This window comes from Condylostylus longicornis, unplaced genomic scaffold (assembly GCF_029603195.1).
Source record: "Condylostylus longicornis isolate FDR11 unplaced genomic scaffold, ASM2960319v2 ptg000101l, whole genome shotgun sequence".
Classification (NCBI taxonomy): domain Eukaryota; kingdom Metazoa; phylum Arthropoda; class Insecta; order Diptera; family Dolichopodidae; genus Condylostylus; species Condylostylus longicornis.
The window spans coordinates 221,471-244,996 of record NW_026578069.1 but is presented as its reverse complement, the minus strand read 5'-3'; the positions used below and the strand labels follow the sequence as shown (position 1 = coordinate 244,996).

At 22.9% G+C, this 23,526-nt stretch overlaps 1 protein-coding gene across 1 annotated transcript in view; it reads right to left on the bottom strand.

Annotated features, from left to right (window-relative positions):
* Positions 1–19,595, bottom strand: part of LOC129614131 (neuromodulin-like) — a 170,705-nt gene extending 151,110 nt beyond the window's left edge. The window contains exon 1 of the mRNA XM_055528533.1: positions 19,574–19,595. Coding sequence (XP_055384508.1) covers positions 19,574–19,595 — 22 coding nt within the window. The remainder of the gene's footprint in view (positions 1–19,573) is intronic.
* Positions 19,596–23,526: the final 3,931 nt, after the last annotated feature.

Here is a 23,526-nt window from a genome sequence, read left to right as displayed (position 1 = left end):
TGCGCTGAAACCAATTTTCGTAGCACTTTTTCCACTCCGATTGAGACACCTCCAAAACATGGTTTTTGAACGCATCGACTGCTTCTTCAGGTGTTGAAAATCGTTGTCCACGCACGTTGCTTTTTTTTTTTGATGTGAGGGAATAAGAAGAAGTCTTTGGGTGCTAAATCAGGACTGTATGGCGGATGACCCATCAATTCGACATTTTGAGTGCTCAAATAGTCCATTGTTTCAGCTGATTTGTGAGAGCTTGCATTGTCATGATGAAGAACGATTCGCCGGCGCTTGTTTGTTTTCCTTATTTCTTCGAAAACTTTCGGCAAACAGATGGTGGTGTACTCGTACCATTCAGAATTGACCGTCCTACGTTCCACTAAAGGTACTGTGGCCACATGACCGGTTATACCAAAAAAAAACGCGATCATTTGCTTCGATGTGCTTCTTCCACGAACAACTTTTGTTGGATTTGGCTCGTCTTGGAACACCCATACGGTCGATTGCTGTTTCGTTTCGGGCTCATATGCATAGATCCATGATTCATCACCTGTGACTATCTTATAAACGTCTTTTGACGCACCGCGATTGAATTTTTTCAACATTTCTTTGCTCCAATCGACACGAGCCTTCTTTTGTGCAATCGTCAAATTTTTTGGGATCCATCGACAACACACCTTTTTCACGGCAAGATGTTCATGCAATATCTTATGTACGCTGGTGGAACTAATGCCCAAGGATGCCTCAATCTCACAGTTTGTCACATGCCGGTCCATCATTATCATTTCGCGCACAGCATCGATGGTTTCCGGCAAAACGACCGAAATTGGCCGACCTTCACGAAATTCATCCTGGAGCGAACGGCGTCCGAAACCAAACTCTTGGTACCAGCGATTTACAATGGTTTTTGATGGTGCTTCATCACCAAAAGTCGAAACAAGTTGATCGAGACACTCTTGTCTCGATAATCCGCGCCGAAAATCGTAAAAAATCATCGCACGAACATTTTCACGGGACAATTCCATTTTTTGACCGAGATGAATTTTTCAAGTCACTGTAAACAAAACAATTCGCGCTCGAATGACAAAACGTTCTGAGTGAAGTTGTCCTAAAAAATGTCAAACTTTCCAATGGAAGTGTCAGATTGGACCTGGCAGCACTAGTATTGCCAGGACCCGAAATATAAATAGTGACCCTCGTAATCTCCAAATCATTTTATCAAATAAGAGAATTGGAAATAAAATTTAAGGAACTTACAACTATCATTCTGTATTTTCCCCCCTTTTGTATTCATGAAACACAAAAATTTCCAAATAAAAAAATTCCTTAACTCTTTTGCATTTCCTGCATCATGCATAATTTTGTCATGAGTTTTTTTTGTCAGTCTCATAACATAAACCAAAAAGTTATTATGTAAAATTGCGTACCATGTAAATGAGGACCAATAAATTTTCAATTTATTTATTATTTTTCCAAAAATATTTTATTATTTTTTTAATCTATACTTTAATTAAAATGTTTATATATATATATATATATATATATATATATATATATATGCAAGTATTGCAGAATATATAAAGTATAACTTTTACTTATAATTCCTATCACAGTTTAATGAATTTTAAACAGTATTAATTTACGATCAGAAAAAAAGAAATCGCCAATAAATATGCAATTTTTTTAATTTTTCTTTATTTTTACTCTATAAATTTGAAAATAACTGAGCAACGTAACCAAAGGAAAATATTTAAATTACAGATTTTTTCTCCTTTTATATGCATTGGTATATGTATATAAACACATTTAACTGTAATCATGTTTATTATGAATTTTTTGATAATAAAAATTTTATAAGCCCAGCTATATTGAATAAGTTATTATGAAGATTTTATGTAAGTATATTTATTATACAATAATAATTTCATACAACAACAATAAATTCTTCAAAAATTTTGGTACATTTTATTGAAAATTAATTAAAAATTAATTTTCGAAACCTTATTTTCAAAAATTCATTTAATCAGCAATTAAAATTTTGAACATTATTCTATTTAAGGGCGTATAATAATCTAAACATATATAACACTCTGAATGTATAACACTTGAAACAACTCTATAGCCTATACATATTATTTTTATATGAAAAATAAAGATGAAATCATGAATATTTAGATTTATAGTTTAGTTTTTACTTCTATAAAGCATTATTTTACTACAATAATTATAGTAAAGTTACTGTTATTTAACAATTCTGTTAAATTAATAATTTGCAATTAATAAAAATTAATGAAGATTTAAACACAATCCTATGAAATTAATTTTAAATTAAAAAATCGAAATGAACAAATTCACTTTCAGTTCCAGCTAAAATTCATCTGAACTATAGTGTCAACAAGTAAATTAACTTCTATACCCTCATATGTTCGTATTTAACCAACAATATTGATTTTATGTTATGATATATATATGTGTATATAAAATCTGAATGAATAAAAAATTTCCACCTAGAAAATTTCAAATCAACTAAAATAATTGCAATTATATTACTTGGGTCGTTCTTTTTAAACAAATTATCTACATACATAGTTATAAACGATTTCTTTATAAAAAGTTACATATAAATTTAAACATATACATATGAAGACTTAGTTATTTGATTACGTTTTTCCTTTAATTCATGTTTTTCCTTTGAAATTCTTGACGTCAAATATTCTTTTTATAAAAATAATGAAAAATTGTATCCAAATGAAATTAATTACTGATTTTATACATGTAGACCGTGATAAAGGATATGCTTTATTAAAATTTTAAATAGTGATTTATAAAATACAATTTCATACATATATATATATATATATAAATAGATTCTTAATTATTCATATTCGTGCTAATACATATTTAAATTAAGAGGATGAATTTTTCGAAACTATAGTAAATAATTAATATTTTCTTCCTTTTATAAACATCAGAATACAAACAATTTGTGATCATTTTAAGGGGTTCAAAATTTAAAAAGGATAATTTAAGGATATATTATTTTTGGAACATATGCATAAAAAATATAATAGTAAAAAGAAATTAAATTTTTCTTGGTAAATTGAATTCGATTTTGATTATCGTCAAACAATTAATTGAATGTGGAATTTTAAATGTAATTTGAAAATTAAATAAATTCGTTCTACAATTTTATTTATTCTGCTTTTTATAAATAAGATTAGAAAACAAAAATCTGAAGAATAACAGTAGATTCGTGCAAACGGCGCTACAGTAATAAAAGTGATGTGCAGAATGGAATTTTGTCCATTCTAAATGTTTATGAATTTAAACAAATAATTTATAAAATTTTAAAATTTTCTATAAGGCAAATTTAATAACAAACAAAAAATTTATTTAATTTTAAAAAAATTCTAAGTTCTAAGCTCAGAAAGGTGAATTTTGCTTTTGATCAAAGTTGAAATAATAAAATCATAATTTATGACAAAATATCAAAATAATTAATATTGAATTCTTCTGTAACTCAATGTTAATTAATTTACAACAATTAAAATGAGATGATTTGAAAAACTCAGAAGCAAAGTGGCTTAAGCTTCGCTCCCAAAATTTTTGCTTGTTTGTTAGACATGCATATAAAATTAGATCCCAAATACAAGTTTATCGACAACAAAATCAAATATTTCTCACATTCCGCTATTTTTTGGCGTAAACCCAAATTTAATTTTTTCTGGAGCAAAAGTGGCCTTAACAACATAATTATTATGGCAAAATTTTTTCAATTGCTTCTGTGAGTCATTCATTTAATCATCAACAGATTCACAATTTCTCTTCTTCCATTTGAGAATTAACAAAATTCCTTAAAATGCCTAAAAGAGTTGGTAGATTCCTTTTTTTAACTAAAAATTTCTTAAAATTCAACATGGTCGCAAACATACCATAATTTCTTGAAAAAAACATGTAAGCAAATTAAAATTTAAAAAAAGAGTCAAATAATTATTTTAATGTAAAACTCAAACTATTTTATATTTTAAATCTTAATGAATCAAATGCTGTCAAAATTCTTTCTAAATATAAAAGTTACAGCTAATTGAGTAAGAATTTAATTCAATATAATTAAAAAAATTATATAAAATATTAAAGTCTATAAAGTCATAGAACATTAATAATAATAAAACATTAGTAAAAAATTTTAAATAAAACCCATTTAAACAAATTATACACGTACACGCACTTTTCTTCGGTAATATGTTGGTACATATTATATATATATATAAAATTATTTGTATAACTTTTGTTAAAATCAATTTACGAGCATTTAAATTTTCTTTATTTGACATGTTTTTCTAATTAGATAAAACATATTTTCCAATTAATCAAATGAAAATGTCTTATTTTTACAAAAAACAAAAAAAAAATTTATAACTATTTAATTTACAACTTCATATAAACACAAAAAAATAATGTTATATATATATATGTATGAAACCTTAATTATCCTATCAAGCAGAAAAATGAAAAAGAACAAAATTCAAATTGTCCTTTTTAAATAATATATATATGTATATAGACAAAGGAAACTTTGAATAAATAAAGAAGAAATGTAAAATAATCAAATATAATCAAATAAAATAACAAAAAAAGGATCAAATCTTTTAGAAAAATTTCACCTTACAGAAAATTTGGTTATAATTTTAAAATTACAATAAATATAAAGGTAGTTAAATTAAATATTAGAAAAAAATATCAAGGTTATATAACAAAATTTCATATAGAATTTCATTTATAATTTAAGAGTTATAAAAATATTAAAATAAAATTTTAATTTTCTCTGAAAAAATCTGAATTTTCTATAAAATTTAAAATTTTCTGATATGCATAGATTTCAGGGATTTCGTACACATAAAAATATAATGAGTTTAATAAATTTACTCAAGAAGAGGGGATTAAACAATAAAACAGCTTATAAAGAGCTAAAATTTTCATTTTTCCAAAAAACGGTTCTTATATTCTGGCTTACAAACGCTTGCACACGAAAGCGAATCATAATTCCGAAATTTTACTTTCCCGCTGATACAAAAATTCAATTTTTAATAATAATATTACTTAACTCATTCAATTTTCTATTCATTTGTAAATCAGCTCAGCTATAAATTTAATATATGTATAACAATAAATAATTTCTTTTGAAAGATAATAATTCCATATAATAAAAAACACCTATAGCTATGCAATATTTTCAAAAAATAAAAAAGACATAAGGCAATATTTTGAATGAAAAATATTTTAAATTTTTGATAAAAACTTTCTTAAAAAAACTAAAATTATTCGCATTGTAATAAAAAGTTTTAACATTATAACATATGTACACATATACAACGATGAATATGTAAGTAAATGTTTTCGCATGATAAGAATTTCCAAAAATTTTGAAGTTTTTATAAAAGTGTATGTCAAAAATTAAATTACGCAAATATATTTAAGATATTTTAATTCAGAAGTTGATTTAAGTTGATTGAAAGTCTCAGTGTCAAAATTAGGAATTACTTTAAGAAATATGATAGAAAATATAATTAGAAAATTAGAAAATACTTTAAGAAAATATTGGAATTCTTTTATTCGAATAAAATAAAAATATTTAAAAATAAAGTACAATTCAGCAAAAATTAGTAAAAATTTCAGATTAAGTACAAAATATTACGCTTATTTACTATATATTTTAAGACGGAACTTCTGTACTGTATACCGCATATGTCTGTATAATAATAGCCTACATGCAAGGGCTTACATTAAGTAGTATGAAATATAGTATTCTTATTCTGTGAGCTGAGTATGTTTTAAAGTACATATATCACAATTTCATCAATCCAGAATTTAGTTTACGATTTCGAACTTAAAGATTCTATGAAATTTTAAGTGAAAAATTGCCAAGTTAAAGTGATTTTTTGGATTTTTTGGAGTGTGTGAAGATGAAAATTTTTCAAAGAAGATTTACCTGTTAATATTTTTGCCCAAATCTCAAGTAAAAACTTAAGAATATCATTAGGCCAATTTTAACAGAATAACATAGGAAACTACATAGAATAAGAATTTCAAAACAAAATTAGAAATAATATTATGTTTAAATAATTTTTGGTTGTAGCTATAAATTTTTCAATATTATTTCTATAATAAAGTTATAATATTAAATATTTAAGGAAAATAATTAAAATCCATATTTGATTATCTAAAATTCAAAATCAAAATTTCCAAATATATTTCATATAAACTCGACTTAAGTAAGCTTCAAAATTATTCTATTAAACTATGTTAATAATTGTTGTTCGCTTAATTAATCCTTAATAGTCGTTTTTACCAACAATACCAATAAAATTTGATTACCCATAATTGCATATACAAACCGAAACTAAAATATGTTATGTATAACATTAAAATTTCAACTTATAGGAAGTTATTTTACATAATAAAAATTTTATTTTATTTTTCTTCATTTTACTACAAAAAATAAAGTTTTTTTTTTTCAAAACAGGAAAATTTTCTATTAAAATATTTTTTACTAACAATATTTTTAAACAAACATACATACATTTTATAATATAATAAAAAACAAAACTTTTATTATGTGCATAAATATTATGTGTTTTTCTTTCTAAAAATAGCCATAATATCATCACCTGGTTTTTGTATATAAAATACCAGGATATGATCATATTTATATAACAAAGAATATTAAGAAAAAAAAAGGTATTCTAGACCCACACATACACACACACATATATATAAATAATTATTATATTCTTGTATGTGCATTTTAATCATAGATAATGATTATTTGAAAGTAAATATTATCATAATGCATATGTGTGCTTGTATATATATACATACATATTTTATTTAGTACTTTTAGCACCTCAACGAAAAGAAAGGAACAATTACATTAATTATTTATTGAATTGAATATTTATTTTTAAATAATAAAAATTATCAATTAAATTAAAATCTAATCAAATAATTTGTTGAAGAAGAAAATATTAAATAAAAAAAATATTGAATTGCATTCCAAATTGCAGAGAGAGAGAAACTCTATTTTCTAAATTGATTATTGATAATATTTGATGAATTATAAATTTTCAGTTCATGTTAAAAAAGGTAAATTCAATTTTGATCCATTTCAATATTATATATTGTATGTATGCACAATTATAATGTACACACAGTTTTAAAATTCAGACAAAGAATATAAAATACAAATAAATATTATATTTGCACTGCATACCTATATATTTTTTTTTACATTATTTTCCGTAAATAGGTATGGAAACTAATAATTTTTTACCAATAATTTTATTCCTTTCATAACATTTTTTTTTACTCCTTTTATATTTATATTTTTCTTTAGTATTTTCCAATTACAATAATATGTACTTAAAAATAGTATTATATTCATATATTATTCATATATCGTAAATAATAATTTTCCTAATACGTGTAATTCATAAATATTTTATTGAAAAATATCAAATTAATAACTATCAACTTACACATATACAAATGTATAATGTAGACACAAGAGTGTATACAATACTTGAAATCAATTTCTTGTTTTCAATTTGAACAGAAAAAAAAAATATGTAAAATTATAAAATAAGAAAAAAAAATGTACAAAATAATATTGTAAGCAATTTATTATTGAAAAATTATATAAGATTTTTAAAAAAATTTTCAAAAATATACAAAATATATTAATAAAGAATTACAAGCATTTTTTGTTACATGTGGACCTTACTCTTTTTTACACATCCAAATCATATTGAAAAAATTTTTTTCAATATTTTAATTAATTTATATTAAATTGATAATTGAACTGGTTTTTTTTTTTTTTGAAAATGGTACAAGTCCATTTTTTCATATATTGAGATATTTAAGAGTTTGCATTTGAATCAATATAAAAAATATTGGTCATAATAACATTATTTAATGTATAAATATAATTTTATTGAAATTGTGATTATAACTGTAGAGAGATGATATCTATAGCTCATCAAAATTACCATTAACTTAGTCTTTTTAAAAAATGGACTTACACCGCTTTCAAAAAAAAAAAACCAGCAAAATTATAGATTGATTTTAATTAATATAAACAATATAGAGTAAAATCGAAAATAATCAATCAAAATCAAAAATATCAAAATTAATTAAAAATAAATAGTATAAAATTTCAATTTTTATTAATTTTAGATAACATGTTTTAAAATAATTTTGCAAAATTATCAATAATTCAATAAATATTTTCTGCCTTTAAATTTTTTGAAATCAAAAGCATATTATTTTAAAATCATTATACTGTCATTAAAAGTCATTCATACTAACAATTAAATGAAATTTAACAAAATCAACCCCTTAAGTTATGCAATAATTTTATAATCACAGATTAAGAATAAAATTATGGCTATTGGTCGAAAATTTTTGTTCATATATTTTGTAAATGAAAATTATAAACCATTTTTAAATATTTTTCATTATGATTTTTGAATATAATTCCCTGAAATCGCTGTTCTATTAAAATATTTCATACAATTTTTTTCCCCACTTTATCAAAATTTTTAACATTCTTTTCGTTGTTTTTGAAAAACAAAACAAAAAAAAATTTGGATTTCTTTTTGTCCAATAAAAAGGAAACCTAAATTTATTTAAATTTTTTTATAATAATTTATTTAAAGGATAATTAATATATATATATATATATGAGATACATGTAGGAAAAGCCTAATATATAAGGATAATGGGATAATAAAAATAAAAGAGGAAAAAAAAATATATTTAAATTAATATAAATGTAAGTATATGAATATGTAATGGAAATATTTCTTTATATATATTTCAAAATTATAAATAAAAAATTACCTAATGAACCAGAAGTGAAACAATTATTTTCACTTTATAAATTTAATTATATACACTTGGATACAAGGTGTACCACCCGTTTATATTCCACACTAATAATATTTCTGTTTTAGTTTCATAAAAAAAAATAAAATAAAATTAATTATTTTTATTAATTTTTCTTTTTTTTCGTTTTTGTCCGTTCCGCTTTTGTATTCTTCTATTCTTTCACAATAAATCCCGTTAAACGAATGAATCAAATTAAATTGATTTATATATATTTAATAATATTAGACGAATACGAAAAAGATATCGTTAAAAAAAAAATTACGAAAATTAAAAATAAAAAATAAAATTTTCGTAATTTTTTTTTTTTTTTTTGGTTTCTTTTTTTTTTGCTCGTGATTACTCAACTCGACTTATTTAAATGCCTTTTTAAAGAGCGAATCAATTAACGGTATATTAAATTTAAATTTTTTGAAATTTTGAACTCTTTCTATATATATATATCTATATATATGTATATATATAAAATTTTTCTTTTATTTTATTAGATGATTTATGATTATTTTATTCTTTTCTTTACTTTTTTTTTCAACTTTTTTTTTCTCTTATTTCCAATATGATTTTTTAATATTATTTTATAATTTCGATATTTGATACCACAACGCTATCGAATGACGTACGAACAACGACTATAATGAATTTCTTGTTATGTTCTAAAGCTTTAGTAAAAAAAAAAAAAAAATTTTTTTTTATATCTACATAATATTATGTACATACAAAATGATATTTTGTTCATAAAAAAAAAAAAAAAAACACAAAAAAAAAAGTGACAGAAAGCAAAAAAATTCAATAATACAATAACAATAAGAAGAAAAGCAGAAAGAAAATCATAATAAAAATATAAGAAAAGAAAATCAAAATAATGTCTAATAAAAAAAAAAAAAATTAAAGTATAACATGTACAACAAAATAACGGCATATAAAATCAGAATCAAAATAGAAAAATTCTCATGTTCTCAAATTTTCTTTTTGTTTCCTTTCTCTATTCTATATATTTTTCTCTTATACTCGTATTCTCTTCCTCGCTTCTGCCCTCTCTTGATTCTTATCTATATTTTGTTTTCAATTCAGTTAGAAGAATTATTTTTAGTAGTTGTATTGTAAGGTACAATATTATTTTCAATTCTCTTTTTAATACTCTTCTCTCAACATTTTTTTTATGATTTGATTGCTTTAAATTCTCTTGTTTCTTGATTTCTCTCTAGACGATATATATAAAATATTGTTGCTGTTATCATAAGTGTTACCATTTATTATACAATTTATATTTGGCCTAAATATAAATTGTAAATAAAGTCAAATTTTTTATATAAATTATTGTAAAATTGTATAAATTTTTTTCTTTATTCACGAATCAATCGATTTCTTAATCATTTCATTACATTAACAAAAAAAAAATAACAAATTCTATTTGAATAGAATTTTGAATAACACAACACGTTTTTTTAGCATTTTACGTGACATATATAATTTTCGACATATTAACCTTATCGAATTGATCCTCTTTAATGCACTTTAAGAGATTAGGAGACTTATTTTCATAAAAGAATTGCAAATTGCAATAAACTTTCGAAATTCCTAATTTTGCCTCACAGAAAATTATGGTACATGTACGAACGCTAGTTGCTTATGGTTTTTTATACTGTCTAAAAATTACTTTTCATAAATTTAATTCATAATTAATTACATTCGTCTCATATTTACGCCTCATTCATTTTATAAAACAATTAAATTTTAAACATTTTTTTAACAAGTCTCTTTTAGTATTTGTCAATAGTTTATAATATATTCGAAAATATTCTTGACATCGTCAAATCAATCAAACAACTTTAAATAAATTATGAATAATTTTTTTATATTATTTATTCTACTATATGGCAACATTGTCATTTTATGTTTTCAGTTCATTTAGTCTCTTTATTTAAAAACTTTATATATTATTTAGAGTTTATATTATTTTTAACTGTTATACTATGTAAATCGTTTCGTATTTGGTTAGTAATTTTTGAGCGAGAGAAATGAAGAGAATCAAAGAGAGCAAAAAATCAGAAAATATAGTAAAGGAAATACAAACAAACCACTGAATGTTTTTACCTATAAAAATTTTTACATTTTATACCGTTATCTTTATATAATTGTATAACGGAATATTTTAGTACAAAAGAAGAAAAAAAAACAGGAACAAATTGTTTTTGGCATAAAAAAAAACTAAGTTGTTTTTTTTTCTATTGTTTTTTCAAATTTAATTTTAAAAAAATTTTTTACTCCTTTTATTTTGTGGGTACATCATACAAATTGTTGTGTCGTTATACAAGATTTTAAATAAATGAATGCATTTTTTTACTTGATTTAGAAAAACAATAAAATGGGGTGAAAACAAAAACACACAACAGCGACCAAAAGCATGAACTATGTATAATTGAGATAACAATTTAGTAATTTAATAATCTTTACAATAACAAAAAAAAAATTGAGTTTTGGTTTTTTTTATTATGTGATCGATTTTTTTTATAATAGTTTTGTCGGTATGAGGAATTAAAGTTTTTGAAAATAACAGAACAACTTGAGTATTTTTTAGCGAAAATTTTTTAATATTTAAAAATCTAGTATATTGGTTTGAATTTAAAAAAATTACTACAAATATATACGATTGTATAAAATTAGATAATTTCTCTGTAATAAACGCCGTAACGTTTATGATTAAATGAAAATGGTGTCTATCTTATGGAAATGTTCAACCTATACGAACTAAATTTCTTTAACAGTATCATACGGTTTTCTTAATAAATTTCGGTCTATGGTCCAGTTTTTTTCTAAATTTAATACAGATTTTCATAAGGAAGCTCTTATTATGAACTTATTAAATCGTATTCATTCATGGGTCTATCTGATATACAAAAGGAATTACTTTCGGGTCCCAGAGTTATATATGAGGGTCTATGTAATTATATATAGAAATCAGACATTCTGCATAAAGAAAATTAACTAGTTCATGGACCATAATATGAATTTACCTGGTAGTTTGATTAAATCCGTAGAATTTGTCTAACAAAGTGAAGATATAGTTGCATATATAATATGTTGTTCTAAAACTCCTTCCGATGACATAATGTTGAAAAATTCATGTATTTTATAGAAAAAAAAACTTTCACCAAATTTACTTTAAAATCTTTTAAAACTTATTACAACTACCTTTTTTTTTTTTGTTTCATAAACAAAAAAAGGAATCTTTTTTTAGGTAAGATTTGTTTTAAGCTAAAAGTTATACAGAACCTAAATAAATTTTAGCTAAAACCAAAAAGTACAGAGATTTGGTATTTTTATTATATAATATAACTATTTTATTATTTGTTATATATGTGTGTGTGTGTATGTGTGCATATGTGTATATTTACATGTTTTTCCCTTTTTACTAAATTTTGTCCATTAAATTTATAAACATACACATAATGTGTATATATATTGTTTCACGCATCTGATAAGAAATTATAAATTAAGAGAATTTTTGTATCACCTGATTCTAAAAGTAAAAATAAATTTACAATAAGGGTCTAGAAAAACAAAAACAATAGAGAAAAAATTAAAATAAACCCGAAAATTTCTCATAAACTGCCTCAGAATTATATTCTTTTCTTTTATTTAAATAAAACCAAAGTTCTTAAATTTTTTCAAGATTGTAAATTAAAAAAATTTTTATAACAATTATTTAAAATAATATCGGATAAGTTTAAGCAGGTTATCAGAGCATAAATTAAAAAAAAAAATTATTACTCAACAATTCTGATTTCTTATGAAATCATATAAAAACTTTAGAAATCGTAGAATTATTGAAATATTGAAGATATTTGAAAATATGAATTTGGTCAAATCAATGGTTCGTAATTATTTGATTTAATTAATATGAGTGAAGAACTATGATTTTAAAAGATAAATTATATAAGAAAGCAAATTCTATTAAAAATACTAAAATTTAATAAAGAAGAAGATATGAGAAGATTATTCAATGTGAGAAGATTACTCAGAATACAAAACGAGATGAATGATAACTTTACTATAAACCTATTCGAATTTCGAAAACTTACAAAATAAAAAAAAATGTACACTAATCTTTCTACCACGAACTCTCGCAAAATGAAATTCTCTTTAATGCGAAGTTTGTATTCCTCAGAGTAATTCTTTATAACGCAAACAATTTTCACGTTATTTCGATATGGCAATTGAATCCATAACACGAAATTAGCCAATACAAATTCTATTTAAGCTGAAATTTTCTTAAAATCAAACAATAGCAATTTTAACAACCTCTTTAACACGAAATTTTTAATTTGCAAATTCTACGAGTATATTGAATTTTTTTCTCTCTTGAGAGGAATGACATGATTGACTTGTCTCTCAAGACTTGATCAAGTCTTGAGGGACAGACTTGATTTGGATTGATTTGTCTAATTTAGAACAAATTCTTCTGTTTATGCAATATATTGGTTTTGAAGCTCACAATTTTCTTTTTATATCCTTTAACTATTAAACTAATTGAAAATAAATTATTATTTTAAAAACTATAATATTGTTTTGAAATAAAAAATTTAAAATACTATACAATTACATCATTATCACATTATGATGCAATATAACTCATATAATTTTTTTTATTACACATTATGTAAGTTAGAGTAGTATGTAGTTTAAAATTTGAAGTATGAAAATCCTTTATTTTCTTTAAATTCCTAACTTCTGTTCTTTTACATTAGAACAAACATTTTGTATTATATATTAAAAGATAAAGATATACGTTTGTATTATTCTTCCATCATTATTTAATTTCTCTTTATCTTCTTTTCTTATCATCATTTCTTCTTTGATATTTTCTTTCTTTTAAAAACTTCAAAATTATACCAATACGCATGACTCTTTTACATTTTCGCTCATAAATAATCAATGTTATACATGTAAATATATATATAACGGTACAATATCATAATGATATATATAAATATTTTATAAAATTCTCCACATAATATATGTATGTATGTACTATACCCATATATATGCGATATATATTCTGTCTTATTTCCATTTTAAACATTCCTTTATGATGTGAAAAAATTAGAAAAAATTTCAAATATCTTGTAGACATAAAAAGATTCTAAAAAAATTTTTACAGACACTAGAGGGAACCTGCGAACAATTTAAACAAAACAAAACTTACACTATATAATGTAGAGTCATATATTTATGTAATTATATTTTAAATGTGTAGGTTCTATTATTCAGTAATATTATTGTATACCATGAAAAACTTCTACAAAAATTTTCATAAATTTCTTATATAAATCTTATAATATCCTTATTATATCTCTCTCTTTTCTCTCTTCTAAATTATATCTAATTTGAAAAAAAATATATTTACGTATATATAAACTATTATACCAAGAAGTCAGTATAAAAAATTTCTTATAAAAAATTTTCCTGTAACTCGTGTGATTTTTTTTTAGTATACGTTTTGTTTATTATTCAGGTTTCCAGGCGCCATGAGGTATATACATAATAACTAAAGGATTCTAAAGGAACAAAATTATTAAAATAGTTTATCTATATTCATATTATATTTTTTATTGTTATTATTATTATTTATGTTATTGTTGTAATATTTTTTATCGTCGTAGACAATAAGGAAACATACGAGTTTAAGTTTAATTATATGAGATTTTCATTAAAGGAAAAATTAAGTACTTTTTTTGCTGTTTTCTTTATTTTGATAAATTATTTTTATTTTTATTTTTTTTTGTATTTATTCTGAGCACTTAAAAACTTTTCGATTCTATTTTTTCTTATCTTTCATTGTCCTTCCTGTTTAGAACTTTTTAGGCAAATTCTTAGGCGTTTTTGCAGAGGTTTTTTAATAAAATATTTCAAACGGTTGGCATAACACTTGAAATCTCCAAGCATATGCCGCCAAATAATTTTTTTACCAACATCTGGTAATATTAATTCAAGCTTTTTCATTCAAGCTGTTCCTTTTGAAGAAAAAAAATTTTTTTTTTTTCTAAATTTTTCAACTATAAAATTTTTGATAAATTGTTTTTAAATTTAATCCGATAAAGAAAATCAAGGTAACCCTTATTATTGCAAATTTTATCAATTTTTCCTTAAAAAATTTGTAAAACTGTGATGCTACTCTATAAATAACAATTATAAGCCTTAAATTTTAATTCCTGACGTATTATATTGAATTAACCTTAAATTGCCGATAAGTTGTTCATCTTTATTTTATTAAAATTAATTAAAGTTTGATATGTCGCTCTTTGCATGAATGATGTTTGAGTTTGATGTAAAATTTTGTGTGAAAGAAAAACCTGTTTTCATTAAAATTTTATTAAACATTGAGTAGAAAATAAAAACTTGCAGTTCGGAACAGTTTCAATATCATATGATTTTATTTATTAAATTTTTGTCAACTCTTAGAAATAGGGTCTTATATAATGGTCATCAAACAAAATGTATGAACAAAATGTATGTTTGATGTTTAAATAGTGGATGTGTAAAACTATTAATTCTCTATAATTCTTATAGCGCAAAATTGTTAGAATAAGAACCTTATACAATTTACATGACTTGAATAAAACCAATTTACAAAGTAAAAAATAGTAGAGGGAATTATGGCTCAGGCCGTTATGGAATTTTTAATTTTGATATTGCTACATAATTGTAAAATAGTTTTGTACAAATTTAAACAACTAAACTATTATGTCATACTATTCGATTGCTTAATTGCAAACGATCAGACCAAACAAACTATAGAATAGTTGAAAAATTAAAAATATGCTTATACCTGTCAGCCTGAGCTCTTACAATCTTAAAATATTATTAGAATTTGGAATTTCAAGAGAATTAATATAATTCTCTTTAAATTCCAAAGTAAATTATTCAATAAAAAATCAAAATAATTTTTGCACTTGACACGAACTAAAACATTGCCTATGTAAAAACTACTTTATTTCAAATCATTTCTATCTTACATGTAACAACTATGAATTATGTAAATATTATAAAATTTTTTTTTTTATTTCTTCCTCCTACAATGTCTGTACTCGTATAACACATAATTGATTCTTATAAATGTAGCTGTGTGTATAACTAAAGTGCATAAAACTAGATAAAAAAAACGAAAGATTTCTAAAAGCAAAAAAAAAAAAAGAAGGTTAGAAATTCCTCTATGTACTTTTTATGTATATATAATCATAAATTGTGTAGCCCACGTAAAACAAGGACAAAAAAAAAGAGTTATACATGCATATAGATATATGCAAGCGTATTTGAATTTACAAATATATGCACATGTATTACAGTCGCATAGGCAAACTTGTTGCTCACTATTTTCTTCATACTTAATAATTCCGTATAATTTTTGCAAATTGGTCTTTCTATTACATAAAAAAATAAAAAATAATGAAACAAGAGAAAATTAATTTAACATTTCTCAAAGAATCAAATCTCAAATATCGAATTTTCAGTAGTTTTAAATTTATTAACAACTGTTAGGATATTAATCTTCTGAACATTTGAATTAAATACATAAAATCCATTCTCATATCATATGGGTAATCATTAACGAATATGAGTATGAATAAAGAGCTACATAAGTAATGAAGACTCTATAGGAAAATTACGATCAGAAAATTTTACTTATTCCCTCATAAGCACAACAATTGTTTTTAAAACAAAAAATATCACACATAACTTTTACTACCACACAAATCAATATCGGACATCCGATAAATCGAGAGATTACAATTGACTCCAATTAGAATTCATCGCAACAACCAATTCATATTTTTTAAATAAAAACAAAATTTGATTGATTTGTAAAATTTACACAAAAAATAAATTTATTTGCAATAGTACAAGAAGAAATTAAAAATAGCCCTGACAATTATGTTTTGTAAGTTTACTATACGATAAAAATATAAAACAGAATTCCTAAAATTTGAAGGTTACGGAAGTACGAGTACATTAAAAATTTAATTGAATGAAAATAGTAACAAATATTTTATACTGACCCAGAAGCATAAATTTTAAAACGTTATTTTTTTACATATTTCATAAAAATTTAATTAATCTCCAGCTCACCTTAAGAGAATTTTCAACGAAAAACGAAAAAAAAGGAAACCTTGAATTATATTGAAAATTCAACATGGCAATGATTAAATCTGTTGATGATCTAAACCCTAAAATAATCCAAACAACTGAAGTTGTCATATTTAAAATAAAGCTTTATGATTTCATTTTAATCATGTCCCATGCAAATCGTAACAAAAAATAAAATATTCAAATCTTATTTTAAATCAAGTTGAAGTAATTTTTCTGATTTTGGTAGAAATATTTTAATTCTTCACTAACATTTTCCTTAAAATCTTATCTCACAAACACAATTTCGGTAAATATGATTCATAGGAAAATCCCATCAACCTTTTATGTTTCAAATTATTCTTATTATTTTATTGTTTTATTTTGCAAAAATTTATTCGACAAAGAAAATTTAATTTCGTTAGGCTCTTTTACAAACTACACAAGTGTGTTTACTAAACCGTATTGTAAAAAAGAAAAGCTAGTATTTTTGGTACATCATATCTTAAAGGACATAATAAAATTATAACAGAAAATCTAATTTATAGTAATAAAAATTTTTATCTTTTATATAAAAAACATAATATATAGAAGGCAATCAAAATAAAACGTTTCGGATGATAGGAACAATATAAAATATTTATGAGCACGTATGTACTACGAGTAAAATATTACAGAATTTCATGTATTAATAAATTGTTGAAAAAACTAAACCTTAAGTGAAAATATTGGAAAAAAATGGGCGGAAATTCACAAATATTTAAAAATAATTTTTTTTTAATCACCTAATTAGTTTATTTTTGAACAATTTATAATATACTTTAATAACAGGAATTGCATAATTCTCATATACATTACATTATCTCGAATTTATCTCTTGATTATTTGGACATTATAGGGTCCAAAAACAACCGCATTGCAAAAAAACCAATTTACTTATTTCGCAAATAAAATTTTCAATTCATAATAATTCTAAAAGAACTCATTTACTAACCGAGAATTTACTAGAATTTCATATATCGAACTCAAATCAACTCAATTTTTAGGGCAATTAGATGTTTTAATTTTCATAATGTTGGGTAACAATCACTAAAAAAATTCGCTTGTTTTAATTTTCATTTAGCTATTTGGTAACATTGATATCAATTCAAAATTTAGTTAAGATTTACAATTCAAAAATATTATAAACGAATACGAAATTTAGTAAAAATTGCATACAACTAGGCGAAAACATTAAATAATTTATTGTAAATCTTCCTTCGAATCAAGAATTGATTTAAATCTAATATATATAATTAATTTTAATTGTAATTTTAACTCTAAATTTAATTTAATTTAATTCTAAATTACCATGCTACCATGAATTTTCATATAAGGAAATTTTAGCGAGGTGTTCATTGAATGTAAGTTTTTTATTGGATAATTGGCTACACATAGCATATGATTTAAATATTATTATTTGTATAATAAATTTCTAATTTGCATAAAATTATTCATATATAATCATGAAGAATATATAAAGATACACAAATATTTTCATTTTTCCGTATGTTTCTTGTAGGCAGCGTTCCAGGTTGACGGATTTTGAATTTGAACATCATTTCCAATAAATTCTAGTGGCCTTCTAGATATACAAATCTTCCGTATTGAAATTTTTTGGTTCAAATCGATTACCTGAATGAAAACAATATAATATTGTGAATAGCTGTTAAGATGACTTAAAAAAATATTTGGAATTAGATTAGTCTAAATTGCCACTTTTATATGTTGTCGAATTTTTGAATTAAAGGCGATATTCTTAAAATGGTAAACGCATAATAATATAATGTTAATTGAAAATTTGTCTGCTAAGGCAATCACCTATACAGCAAAACTCTATAAAATTAGATATTAATATTTTTGAAATATATGTATGTATATATTTCAATGAACAACTATAATTCTAGCAGAGACCGTGTGATTTCCGAAATATCCTTGTTGAAAAAAAAACTGACGTTTACAAGATATCACACATATTTATTTTTTTCTTTATATTGTTATATAATTTTTTTATATACATACGAGTACATTTTCCTCCTTTATATTTTTTAATGCTAAAAAAAAAATCTATATAGATCAAGGATTTTTTCTTAATTTTCTTTCTGTTTGTGTAATGTTATCATGTTAAAATTTTGTTTTTGCTTTTTTATTTTTGTTTGAATAAACTCGTCTTATATATTTCGAGTTTAAATTGAATTTCATGGTTGGTTTTTTTTTTCTTTTTATTGATTGTTGTTATTATTAGTTTTCATCTCCTTTTCCTATACTATCGTAGTTACATAAGTATAACAGACAGAAAAATAAAATATATATATGTACATATACGTATAAGTATCTGTAGATCTTTGGACCTAATAACCTTGACCAAGATTTAATATACAATATATACATATATATCGTGTTTATGTATGTATGTAGATATAGTTTTGATTTTTCATCTTTTTCTGTTGAATTTTCCTATTTTATTTTTTACCATCATCACTATTATCTTCCATATTATATTTTTAATGAAATAACAAGCTCTTATACGTATAATATCATTATTATATTATTATTTTATTCTTCAAACAAAATTATTTTTTATTCTATATATATATATATAAAGTATATATAAGAAAAATAAAAATAAATTTCTATTAATTATTTTATTCTTTTTTTTTTATCTAAATTAATATTTAAGTAAAACAGAAACTAGAAAAAAAAATTTAATATAATAAACAATTCATGACAAAGGCAATTTTTATCCTTATATAAATATTAAGGATAATAGTTAACATTAACATAAATTAACGAACTATAACGGTATTCTATCTAAAAATTATTTGAAAGAGGTTTGTTAAAAAGTTTTTTATATTAAATATTTTTTTTTATCCATTAACTTAAAACAAACTGATTATAAATTTTTAATATACCAGCACTCAGAAATTAATGACTGTATACTTGTAATAATTAAATATTAATTTCTTAGAAAAAAAAGTTTTATTCCTATAATGCAATAGAATATGGAATGTAATATGTTTGTGTTAATCCTAATTGAATTCCATTTCAATACAAATATTAAATGTTCACTTTGAACGCGTAGCACACTATACTAGGCACAATTTAAATAAAGAATCAAAAATGAAACCATTTTATTTGCAAACAACTTGCTACTAATTAGGAGTATGTTAAAATGTTTCAAAAGAAACGCAGACAATATTACAAAGAATATTTTTTTTTTGTTCCATTTAATGGCACTTAATATTCCAAATGTATAACAGTTAATAAAGGCGTAGGCAGACATGCAATTTTTAATTTTGCAACTGTTTGATTGGTTATTTGTATTCAATAACTTTATATTCAAGCGTATGCACATACTACTGTATGATCGCTTGAAATTAAGCAATCATACATCTTATAATATTTTACAAAATGATTGCAAATTTTTAATTAATTAAATGGATGTGATATGACGCAATAATTTAGTGCTTAGATATTCACGGAACGATTTTACAATCAAACAGTAATTGTTAAACTAAAAATTCCATGCGTGTCTGAGTTCTTTTAAGTACGGTACTGTCTATACACCAACGTACTTAAAAAAGCTTACTTAATTGAAAGGAGTAACTACAGGGCATAGCGGTGGACACTTTTATATTTTTCATATTCACAGCATTTTATGTCTAGTCCTTGATATAATTTTAAATTACAAAGTATTTTTAACAATAACTATGTTAAACGGTTCTAATTTTTTACATATTTTCTTTTCTAATGTTGTTTAGAACATTACTAGGATTGTACTAGAATTGTCATAATCCCATTAAAGGAACGCTTGAAAGTACCTACCAAATATTATACATAAAATTTATCTAATTTAACAAAAATATTTGCTCATTTTTCAACCTACTGTCAAATCAATTCAAACAATGTTACCGATCAAATAACATAATAAAATCAAAATACATAAATTAAATTATATATGTATGTATATACATTTTATATTATGTAAATCTTTATATATGGAAATTGATCCAAAAAAAAAAAATTTTTAAAATTAAAATTCAGAGTCAATCAACCTGATATTTAATTTGATTATTTTTAACAAACAAAACTAAATCATATTTTGACCCAAAATCAATATCCAAAAAATTAAGGTCCTTTACCTATACATTAAATAAAAAAAAACTTCCATTTGATATAAAATTTAAAACTCCGAAATTATTCAATGACACGTTCATCATATATTTTGTTTAAAAATTTTATGTTCCTTATGAAAAAATGAAAAAAATGAAAAAATAAAAATTTTATTTTTAGAAATTCATTTCTCTTACTAAATCCTTATTTTCAATTGGAAGAAAATTTTTTGTTTTATTTTTCTGTCTTTTCCATTATCATTATAATAATTTTGAAAAGCTCTAATTCATTCACAAAATATTTGGCAACAAAAAAAGACTTAATGAGCTTTACTTGGCTTCTACCTATGTTGACTCTCAAAACAAAAGGAAAACAAAAATCATTAAAACTTTTGGAAATTTTACGGCTTTGAAAATTCAAAATGGAAAACAAAGCAAAGAGAAAAACTACAATGAAAACATAAGAAAAAACAAAAAAAAAATAAAATAATAAGGATTGGATTCTCATTTTACAGAAAATATCCTTTTTGTACCCAAAAATATTGGATGTAAAATGAGAAAATAAATGACAATTTACACATAAACAAAACTAAAATTAATGATGAAGAAGAAAAATATTTTGTAAATAAAGTAGTACAGAAAATATGTAGTACAAAAATTGTTATACAAATTAGCTAGAGGAAGGCTCTTAACCAATTATACTTTATTGTCTTTTCTTTTAAGTATTTTTAGTCTTTTAATTTGTAAATTCATTAAATTTTTTCTTCATAATTTATCATCGTTAATAATTTGCATTTTTCATTTAATATTTCGATTAAGGTTTTAAGTTTCGAGTAATATTTTAGAGTTGCCTGTGAATTTGTTTAGAAACCTCTTAATCTCTTTTTCAATCGCAGTTATGTTACAATAAACATAAATACATCGAACCTGTACTTAATTTGTAATTCTACATTTTCAATTACACGTCATCGGCCTTGTTTTTCTAATATCACACTCCTGATACACAAAAAATTCAATGTTTATTAAATTAATAGCTAGTAATAATTCACAACAATTGAAAAGTCCTTTAACACTTAGTTAACCAAACAAATTATTTTTTAAAAATATTACAAACGAATCGAAAATTTATTTATTCAGGGAATTTATAAAGTCTGAAAGAACAATAATTATAAAAAAATTGTAATAAGGATATTTGATATTTTTGTATTTAATCCTTTTAATTAAAAATTAATTTTATAAAAATGTACTCATTCAAACTACAACCCCGTAAAAATATACTACATTCACTTGCCACATTTTGAGTCAAGAATTTATATTTATATAACTATAGCTTTAGTCTAAATAATAAAAACGTTCTATTGTAAATACTTAGCAATAACTTTGCATAAATTTAGGGGAAATCATAAAGGAAGAATTTTCAAAAAAATTTGATTAGATTTAATTAAAATAAATTAAATAATATTGTTATAGAATAGACAATTTAAATATAATTTTTAGTTAGAGGACGATTATTGTCACAGCTTTCCTTTTATAGAAATACATCAGAGGTCTAATTGTGTTCAAGATATAATTGTTGAAAACCTGACATTTTTAAAATAAAATATTCTTTGATATCTTGTAAGATTCATTTAATTTTTCGATTACAGGAACAATTACTATAGAAATTGGCAATAGGATCACTTTTTTGTGAAGGGTAATTTGAAGAGCCAATTCAACAATTTCAGATTTGTTACAGCTATTTTCTTTCAAAAAAAGAAAGAATTTATTAGATTTATCACAGAAAAATAATCAGACAGCAAAGAAACTATACCCAAGTGGTAGAAGCTATTGCTCTCAATACATATCACTTTTCTTTACTAGCTAGTAAAGTAGAGTCATGTTACTATTACAGCTTTGTAAAACAAATTTTTATTATTTACAAGTACAACTAAATTTATTATTTGAAAAAAATTATTTTTCACCACTAAAATATCGGCCACATCCTTTCCATTATTCCTGTTTTTGTTTCAGTTTGTACAATAATTTATTATTTGTTCCAAAGTACAATACCCATAATAACTTAAAGCCAAAAAGTCTTGAATTCTTCTAGAAAACTAAACTCGAAAGAAATTTTTTTTAGCTTTAACAAAAGATAGTAGATATTCCAAACTTTTTTACAAAGAAAAGGTAAATTATCAGAACAAAAATCTATATAATTTAATATTTTACATACATACGTAAACACATGCATAACTACCATAATTTCAACTTTGACAATGAAAGAAATTACGAAAATACTTTGTTGCGTCGCCACCTTAAACCTAAACGATTCTAT